The sequence below is a fragment of the Monodelphis domestica genome, chromosome 1, assembly GCF_027887165.1.
Source record: "Monodelphis domestica isolate mMonDom1 chromosome 1, mMonDom1.pri, whole genome shotgun sequence".
Lineage (NCBI taxonomy): Eukaryota > Metazoa > Chordata > Mammalia > Didelphimorphia > Didelphidae > Monodelphis > Monodelphis domestica.
In genome coordinates, this window is record NC_077227.1 from 510,695,071 (window position 1) to 510,705,033 (window position 9,963).

At 43.1% G+C, this 9,963-nt stretch overlaps 1 protein-coding gene across 1 annotated transcript; it reads left to right on the top strand.

The window, feature by feature from the left end:
• The first annotated feature begins 2,214 nt into the window (after window positions 1-2,214).
• PPIA (peptidylprolyl isomerase A) lies at window positions 2,215-6,659 on the top strand. Its single transcript, XM_001379756.5, has 5 exons — window positions 2,215-2,352; window positions 5,044-5,074; window positions 5,170-5,258; window positions 5,425-5,597; window positions 6,315-6,659. Exons 1-5 carry the CDS (start codon window positions 2,284-2,286, stop codon window positions 6,445-6,447), a joined length of 495 nt encoding a protein of 164 aa, XP_001379793.1. The 5' UTR covers window positions 2,215-2,283; the 3' UTR covers window positions 6,448-6,659.
• The last annotated feature ends 3,304 nt before the right edge of the window (window positions 6,660-9,963 follow it).

Sequence of the window (9,963 nt, forward strand, 5' to 3'; positions counted from 1 at the left end):
GCACAGAGCCTGCCACACAATAGGTGGTAATAGATGATTCTTTTTTTTCCCCTTCCTTTCAGGTCACTTGAAATATATTATTCCAGGGCAGTTTTTCAAGTACTTTGAACATTTTTTCTACAGACTTAAGATCTTCATTTGTTCTAATTTTTAAAAGAAGGGTTTGTTTAGCTAAACACTTTGTATGCAGTAGGCACTTAAATGATTGCTAAATGCACATAGTCTCTGTAGAATATGAAGATCAAGTTAATGAGCTTGCTTTAACTCCTTTCATTGTCATTTAGTCCCTAAGAGACCAGTAAGGGGCAGGTGGTTGGTTCTATCCTCAAGTGGGAAATGTTAGGCCCAGAGAAGTCAAGCAACTTTCTCAAGGTCATAAAGAACCAATATTAAAAACCCATTCTGACTAGACCCAGGCTTGACCCAAGTATTTCTGAACTATCTACAGGGTAGATAAATACAGTTACTATTCTAAAAATATAACAGTATTAGTTGCAGCCTTATAACTATTAGTACAAATCACCTGCCAGCATCCAGAGTGGGGAAGAAAAGGAGATAAGTTTGATCATATAAATTAGGTAAACTTGTGGAAATTTGTTATTACATGTAAATAGTAAAAAGTAATTTTAAAAAGTTTAAAGTATTATTAGTCCATCTGCTGTTCATGGTGCTTTTACCCAGAACCTCAAAGAAAATTTGTTCCTCTGCAGAAGAATAAGCTGAGCTAAGGAAAGACTAATAACAAGTATAATGTGTCCTTACAGGTCTGATCCAGAAGTTTTGTTGTCATACTTCATAGTGAAAAATTGCAAACTGTGCAAATAGGATATTTTCAGAAAATGGGTCATTGAGCAAGGATTCTGTCATTTCATAGACCAGGACTGCTTGTGGAAGATTTCCAAATTTCAGAAAGTTGTATTGCTGAGAGATCCTTACTGTGAAAAAAAAGTCTTGGTTGAGATTAATTAGTAAAGTTTCGAAAACAGGATTATTTTGTTTCGTGGAATTTCACTGAATTCTTAGCCAAGTTGATGAGGAATTCCTTAATTTCCTATTCTCCAAATATGATTGTAATAATGAAAGTTCTAGTCTCCTCCTTCCTAAAAGAGTCATACTTCTATCCCAAACTAATTTCCTGTGAGTAACCTTTTATTGCAAATCCCATCTACCCCATAAAAAAATATACCTACAGCTCTCCACCTTCTCACCCTTAACTTAAAAGTACTTTATAGAACTGGAAGGGATCTTAGACAGCATCTAGTCCAAGCCCTTTGTTTTGCAGATGAGGCCTGGAGAGAGGAAGGAGCCCATAAAATAGCAGCAGTATTTGAACTCTAGATTTCTCTCCATTGCCGTTCTCTTTCCACAAGGTCCATCACACTTGCCCAGAAAGAGATTTTTAAGAGGGGATTTCTTTTTTTTAACTTGGAGCCAAAACTGCTAGTTCATTTTCCACCCAAGTTTGGCTTCTTCTTATCCCTTTCAAAATATCTGATGCACTTGAGAAAAAGTGAAGAGACAAGCAACCAGGGGTCCTAAAAAAAAAAAGTCTCTCCAACATGCCTCTTATTAGTGGTAATTTGTATTTGCATAACCATCGCTTTAAATTCAGTTCCTTTTTATACAGGATAACCCTGGAACCCACTCCCTCAGGCGTAGGCTAGATGGACAGGCTGTTCTTGGCGGGGTTATTCTTCCCAGCTAGTCTGCTTCGACCTTGACAAACTGACCTTGGGCCTGTCGCCTCAGTTGCCCCCTCTGCAAAATGGGGAGACAAGTCGCCCTGGACTTTTAGCTAAACGCAACCCTATTCCTCTGTCCTCAAGTCTCTGCGCCTCTTCTTTTTCTCTTCGTCCTTCCTCCTTTTCCCCCATTGCCATCCATTCTCCATCTCCTCAGCTCCCGACCCACCCAGTGCAGCAGCAGCAGCCGCTGCAGCGCAGCGCGAGGGCCCGCGGGCGGGAACATTCTTTCCGTCCATCAGAGACCATCCGCCCCGCCCCTTTGTAGCCGCCTTCCTTCTCCCTTCCTCCCTCCGCTTCCCATCTATTGGCCTATGTTGCCATCGCTCAAGTTGGACAGCGGTCTTTATTGGTGGACACGACTGTGGCGCGTCAGGCGGGTAGGCGGGGCTGGGACGCCCTATAAAAAGGGCGGGGTGGCCACGCTCGCGCCGCTTTGCAGACGCCGCCACCGAGAGTTCTCGTCTTCGTTCGGTCCGCCGGACACTGAGCCCCACCGCCTCTGCCTCCGTCGTCGCGCCCATCCCAGCCATCTGTGGCCATGGCCAACCCGAACGTGTACTTCGACATCTGCGTCGAAAACGAGCCCCTAGGCCGGGTTACTTTCGAGGTGAAAGGCTGGGGGCGGTGATGATAGATGGGTGTATGGGCGGAATGGGCTGAAGCTGGGGACGGCGGAGCCGCCGCCTTGTTTCTCTGGCTGACTGACCGAGGAAGATCCTGGAGGCCGCCCTGGTACCCCGGGCCAGGCCAGGTCTTGTTACTGGACCCTCAGGGATCCCGGATCTGGAGCGGGGAAGTGGGGCCGCCCCGGGGCAAAGGACGGGAGGGGGTGGTAGCGGCCGCAGCGGCGCCATTTCCTTTGCACCCTGCGGAGGGGCCATTTTGGAAGGCGGGCGGGCAGCGAGGGAGAGAAGGGGGAGGCCGGGGGCGGCGGGGCAGACAAAGGCGGGCGGGTGGCCGGGCTGGGGCTGGGTGGGGGTTGGGAAGGTGGAGAGTGGAGGCGGGGCGCGTGCTGGGGGGGAGGGGGCGCGAGCGCGAGGCAGCCGCAGTCCGCGCGCCACCACCCCAACCCCCCTCCCGCACGTGGCGCAGCCTAACGGGGTAGCGGGGGAGGGGTGCGGCGGAGGGAGGAAGGAAAGAGGCCTAAGTTCGCGCGCCCTCCAGCCCTCCAGGGTGCCCACCTGCCGCTGCTCGGCCTCTTTGCCCCCCCTCCACGTGGCGTGCGGGCAGCAGCTCCCTCGGGCCTCGGCTCTCCGCGCACGTGCTCCGGGGAAGCCCCTGGGCCGGCGTGGTGCCCGGCAGCCTCTTCACGCCCAGAGCCGGGGCTGAAATTCTTGGCCCCTTGGAGGCATTTTTAATGAATGCTTGGGCTTAAGAGACCAGTGGTGGCGGCGACTCCCAGGCATGCCTCGGTGGAAAAGGAGGCTTGCTCTAATAATCAGTTCACATAATTGATTTCTAAATCACATGCAGGGAAACGCCCTACCAGGGCGCCTCAAAAGGGTGGAGAAAAAGACTTTCGTTTGGGAGAGATAATGTTAAAATTGCTCCTGAAGACTTGATGGATGGAGGCAATGGCGAAAAACTGGGTAGCTTACCTCAGGAATGGTTATCATGGCGGACCATTACTAAAACGGAAGGGTTTTTTCTCTGGATTTGCATTAACTACTAGTCCCCTCCTTTGATCACTGTTGCAGCCCCGGTAGTCCAGGCTACTGCTAAAGTAGAATTCATTTAGAAACAATCTTCCTAGAAAGGAACAGAAAACCTTGTTCAAGCAAATTTTCTGCTTATTCACACCTAGTGCTTTTCCTCTGCAGTAAAATAAGCAGTGGTGACTGCTAATTGTGGGAGGAGCTCTTTTTCCAAGGACTGCCTTCCCGCAGTGGGTTAGGCAAGTTTAACCCGAGGTTACCAATGAAAGTGAAGCGTGGTTGGTTGAATGCAGCTTTTGAGAATCGGCCATTTCAGGAAGCAAAAAGGTTTTGTTTCAGTGAATTTTGGAGACCTTTACATTTTTAATTTAGTAACGTGAGCAAATTAGAACTTTTTCGGTCTTTGATTTTTAATTCCATAATAAAGTTCTAATTTTCAGTTTGGGGTAATTTTTGTAAAACTGCTGTTTTTAGGTATTTACAAAGAATTACTGGTAAGAATTCTAACCAGTTCATTCTACATATCAATTGGATTATTTAAAGTTGAAAATTGAGGCTATAGTTAAAACTTGGATTAAACAATCACAATCCAGGACACGTGTTAGGTTCCTTATGAAACAGATTCAGTTCGTGATACGGGACATTTGGTAAAAGGAATGTGCAGTTAAAGTATTATCCAAATGTTTAGGGAAATAACATTGCCTGTTGAAACTTTATAGGGACTTAAAAATACAGAATTTGTTTTGAAAAACAAATTCAAAAGAAAAATTGGGGGACCAAAGTCCTTTATTGCAAATAGCACTGTAAGAAGCAGGACTTGACCTGGCTTATAAGGGCAAAATGGAGCTTGACAATTTGATTATTGATCATCAACCTTCAGATACTGACTAAATATCTTTGATAGGATTGTATTTATATGAGTTGTCATGGTAAACTCCTTAGCTTTAAAAAAAATAAGCCTACATTTGGAAATAAAATTTTATTGTATGTGATCTTTAGTCTCTGGGACTTTGTTTTATGCAGACACTTAGCACATCACTAGGTAGGAGCTGACACTATATAATCCTAGATTACTTGGGGTTTAGTGATCTCACCTAAACCATGAAAGAAGATCTTTTAACAGACAACTGACATAGTAGCAATTTCATTACCAGTGAATGAGAGCCATGTCCTTGGTGCAACTCAAGGCATTCACCCACTGTACATGTCAATCTCCAGGATTAGCTAGCCTTCTGGTATTTGGCCTGAAGTTGGAAAAGATTAGTATAATATGAAGTTCTATCTGAAAGTGTATTGTGAGTATAGGGCTTCTTTTTTAAAAAAATCTAACTTTAAAAGCACTTTCCAGAAAGAACCCTCTGTTATTTCAGATGTCATTGGTTCTGGATTCTTGGAATGTATCTCAATCTTGTGTTACTTAAACCTAACACCAGAAGACTCTTAAAGTTCTTTTAAATATGGAACAACCTGTTTTGGGATCCTGTTCGGATTTGGCAATAAAAATTGTTAGCATATGAATAACTGAGAATGAATTCATGATTTTATCATTGGGGGATTTGAGCTTGGGGATTTTGGGGTATGTTTTGAAGCAACCTAATGTCTTAAGTTGATACAACTAACAAATTGTCATTTTTCCCTTGTAGCTCTTTGCAGACAAAGTTCCAAAGACAGCAGGTTAGTGGTGGTTATTGATGTTATAGTTCAACCTAATTCTACTCTTTAGTTTTGTTTTTAATATTAAATTTTCTCCATTTTTTTTTCCTTTATAGAAAACTTCCGGGCTCTGAGCACTGGAGAGAAGGGATTTGGTTACAAGGGATCCTGCTTTCACAGAATCATTCCTGGGTTTATGTGCCAGGTATGGAGCATACTGATTTCTACCAGGATATATCCTTCAACCTTGTGCCCACACTTAGGGAAGGACTCAGCCAGAATGTCAGTGTCCAATGAATGAACCTCTGCTGTCTAGGTTGCCAATAAATACTCTGGTCTCATGCTATATTTGATGGGATTCTTTTACCCAGGGTGGTGACTTCACTCGCCATAATGGCACTGGTGGCAAGTCCATCTATGGGGAGAAATTTGCTGATGAGAACTTCATCCTGAAGCATACTGGCCCTGGCATCTTGTCCATGGCAAATGCTGGACCCAACACAAATGGCTCCCAGTTTTTCATCTGTACTGCTAAGACTGATTGGTAAGTACTGAACAAATTAAAATTCAATATAGGAAGTAGAAAAGATAGCATTAGCAGTTGAAGGCATAATAAGATAATGGTATTTTATATTATGCCAGCTATTAGGGGTCATTTTGGTTTAAATGAAAAGAACACTGGTTTTGTGTCAGGAGAACCTAGGGTCTAATCTTTACTCTGGAAACTCTGACTTTTGGGGCAGTTTCCTTATAGGCCCTTAGCTTTCCCCCATCTACATTTAGATCATTTCTTGGGTCCCTTCCAGCTCTAACATTGTAAAATTCTGTTAGCCCACCAGCCTGGTAAGTTTTAGGCCCAAGATATCTTAATACTTGGTTCCAAACTGGAGTGACCTTTCTGATCTAATTGGCATTTGATTTGTTGGTCCCTTTTAGGTTTCCATTTTAAACTTTAAGACTCCTGAAAATAACAGCAGTTGGAGAATCTTTACAATTGCAGTATACAACCTTTTGACTGGCTCATAGTAAACTTAATGGTGTTTCCATTGCTTTTAGATAGAAGGTATGTCATTCAGTGTTTACCAGTAGTCAGTTGGTTAACTAGCATCGATTAAGTTTGTGGCTTCTCTACAGTACTCAGCTGTTAAGTCCTGTTCAGCCACCCATGGGCTGGCTTATGGTGGCACAGCTGTTCTGATTTCCTGGGCAACAAAGCAAACCAGTCATCCCATTTCATGATGATTCTTATTTATTTCCCTAGGTTGGATGGCAAGCATGTGGTCTTTGGCCAAGTGAAAGAAGGCATGAACATTGTGGAAGCTATGGAGCGTTTTGGTTCTCGGGATGGCAAGACCAGCAAGAAGATCACCATTGCTGACTGTGGACAAATCTAATAAGTTTTTTTGTTTTGTTTTTTGTCTTAACCACCAAACCATTCCTCTGTAGCTGGAGAGAGCACCCTTGAATTCCACCTGCTCTTAAACCCTGTAATCCTTGTGCTCTCACTTGCTGCAATTCTCTTTGGATTTCATTTCCCTTTTCCTTCCACAAGTCTGGCTAGACAACAGAGTTAAGTTTATGATTATGAAATAAAAACTAAACTACACCTGGAGTCTCCTTTTACTAAATTGTGTGGGGAGGGGAATATGTGTTAGATGGGCAACAGTTTTTACCGGCTTGTTAAATTAGTTATTGAAGGTGAATTCAATTTGCAAGTGTTTTAACAGGATTCTTTTTTTTGTTTTTTTTTTTTACCCTTCTGTCTTAGAATCAATACTATATTGATTTCAAGGCAGAAGAGTGGTATGGGCTAGACAGACAATGGGGTGTTAAGTGACTTGCCCAGGGTCACCCAGCTGGGAAGGGTCTGATTTGAACCCAGGACCTCCCATCTCTAGGCCTGGCTCTCAATAGGGAATAGGGCTTTTATCAAGGCTTCTTTGCATACTTGTGCTTAGTGACTATTTTTTACTAAAATTTTAACCAACATGAAAGTTGGTTAGTTTGACTGTAAAGGCATTGACTTAGTAACACCTAGGGAGTTGGTATGGTTGGGAACTACAATCCTTTATGAAGAGACTGGGTTTAGAACTATCCCAGATACAGAGCAACATTCAAAGCATCAATGGACTAACTTGCTGGATTTAATACTGTCTCACTAGCAAGTCAACCTCTGAGCATCTTTAAAAGATGCATAATGGTTGTAAGTACTTCAGGCTTTCTTTGCCATTAAAATGAACTTTTGGACTAGGAAACATTCTTCCAGGAAGTCTTGCCAATACATGTAAGAATGGTGTTGGCAGTACTTAACACCTGTACTGTGCCCTGCCTCTGAAAAACACAACTGGTAGTCCAATGGAGAGGGTTTGTTGGCTTAATAGTGAAGAGCATGACAACTGACTGACCTGACATCGGTTTTGGGGTTACTTTCATTGCCAAGATCAGGAGTAGAGCTTATTGCTATATTACTTTAGAGGCTAGTGATTATCTCAGTGGCTTTGAGACTAGAGCACTTGGACGTGCATCACATTTCTGTTCTTGTCCAAACAACCATGATTACACTTCACTTGAAGCACCAGTCCTGCCGCTATGGCTTCTGCTACAAGGACACCATGGTTAACTAGAACTACCTTATCCTGTTGTAAGGTGCAGGTAGGAATTGGCCCTTCTCTGTTTTCCTTCTAGATTACCTTAGGGTTTAACTCAAAAGCTTCATCTGCCTTTTCATAGCAAAGCTCTGGGATTGGAAGGGACAAGGATCCCAGAAATGATAACATTTGATAAGAGACAATGTATTATATATAGCAGAGTACTGGACTGGAGGATTGGATTTGAATTCTGTTCCTAAGCACTTGGTAGCTTGGTATCCTGGTTAAGTCATTTAACCTGAGCTTCAGTTTCCTCATGTGCAAAATGGGGATAATAGTCCCTGCTTTCAGATTAAGAGGATCGAACAAAATGCTTTCCAAATACTAAGTTGCTATGGAAATGTTAGATATTTTTACTTGGTTCTTTGTTATATATTATCTCATAATGCAGCTTGCTTATATCTATAGGTTGCCCCTTAAAAACAACAACCCTTACCTTCTGCCTTAGAATTGATACTCTTAGAATCAATCCTAACTAGTGATTTTAAGGCCAAAGAGCAGTAAGGACTAGGCAATTGGGGAGGTAAGTGACTTGCCCATGGTCACAGAACTAGAAAGTGACAGGTTAGATTTGAACCCTGACTCCCATGCCTGGCCTATTCAATTGGCTAACCACCAGGCATCCATTTTATTGCTGTCTGATATTTCATTGGGGGGGGGGGTGCTAGATATGGTTTTTATCACTGGCAAGAGCAGCCCATGAGGAACTTCCTTCAGTAATGTATCTTTGCAATGAGCAGTTAATCCTAAAGAGATTTGGAGCACTGAGAAGTTAGGCAACTTGTGCAGAATTACACAATCAGAATTCATCAGAGGTGACATTTGAACTCGGGTCTTGACTGAGGCCAGGGTCGATCTATCACACATTATTGTCTTATCCTTCATTCTTCAGTGATTGTAGTGTTCCATAACTCAACACTTAATAGAATGTTATTTTAAGAATAAGCAAACTTCTTCAGCAAAGACCTTGTGTCAAGGTTCCCAGGATTCATTGCTAGCATGTTAAATAGAGCCTAAACTTTGGATCTGTTCAGGACCTCTGCCCAGCAATGTGGCAGAAATTTGAGCAAGGCAGAATACCTGACCTATATTGAGTTTACAACTACCTCAGGCTATGAGCAGGAAATTCAGAGAACAACAGTATCTCCTTTAATCCATCTCTTTAAAGGATCCTTTGCTAATAATACAAGCATGTTTCTCTAATGTATGCATCACAGAAACTAGGGAAGGGTAAAATCCTTACCCCTTAGAGAAAGGATGAAGGCTTTTGGGGAAGTAACTGCACCCCCAAACTTCATGAATTGCCCCGGAAAACCAGGCAATGTTTATGAGTATTGGCTCACTGTGGCACTCAGAACCTCCCTTCCATTATATCCCCTCTAGGTTCCCTCCCAGCCTCCCATCTGCCTTTTCTCAGTTCTCTGAAGCACTTGATGCTGCTGACCACCACCTCCTAATTACTGTCTTCCCTTGGCTTGAAAGACACCACTCCTAATCCCACCTTCCTAAGCACTGGTTCTTCATTTTCCATTTCCCTGAAGGAGGACCCTGAAGATCTAGGTTTCAATCCTTCAGGCTCTTTCTCCTCTCTCAAAACTCTCTCCAGGCCAAACTCCAGCTGCTTACCCCAAGTTGCTGTCAGCCATATAGCTGGAGCTTCCCATTATCTTCAAACTCAGCATATTAAAACCAAAATTTTTATCTTTTCTAAAATTTAATTCCTCTGACCTGACCCTTTATCAGTGGCATTGCTATTCACACAGTCTCCCATGTTTGAAGTTTGGACATTTTCTTTAAAATTCTTCCCCCTGAGAGGCAGCTAATGGATTGAGAGTCAGATCTAGAGATGGGAGGTCCTGGGTTCAAAAATCGCCACAGGTACTTCCTAGCTGTATGACCCTGGGAGAGTATGACTAACCCTTACTACTCATCATATTCAGTATTGATTCTAAGACTGAAATGTAGGGTTAAAAAAGAAAAATCTTCCTCTTCCAACTCTTTTTGTCTTACCCATTTCCAAATCAGATTTACCTCTGCATTGTGTTTCTTCTTCTAATTCAATTCAATTCAATTCAATTCACTCCAATTCAAACCCTTATTATCCTTACGAATAGCTGGCTGCCCAATAGCTGCCTTCCTTACAGCCCGCCACCCATCCTTCGAATCCGATTGAACATCATTACACACAAATCTAGTCATGCTGTGCTGTTCGAAAACCTCCAATAGTTTCCTATTACAGTATAAACAGTCCAATTGGTCCAG

Coding starts and splice junctions, on each gene's coding strand:
- PPIA (XM_001379756.5), top strand. CDS start 2,284: ATGGCCAACCCGAACGTGTACTTCGACATCTGCGTCGAAAACGAGCCC. Junction 2,353..5,043: donor TAGGCCGGGTTACTTTCGAG/GTGAAAGGCTGG, acceptor TTTCCCTTGTAG/CTCTTTGCAGACAAAGTTCC. Junction 5,075..5,169: donor CAAAGTTCCAAAGACAGCAG/GTTAGTGGTGGT, acceptor TTTCCTTTATAG/AAAACTTCCGGGCTCTGAGC.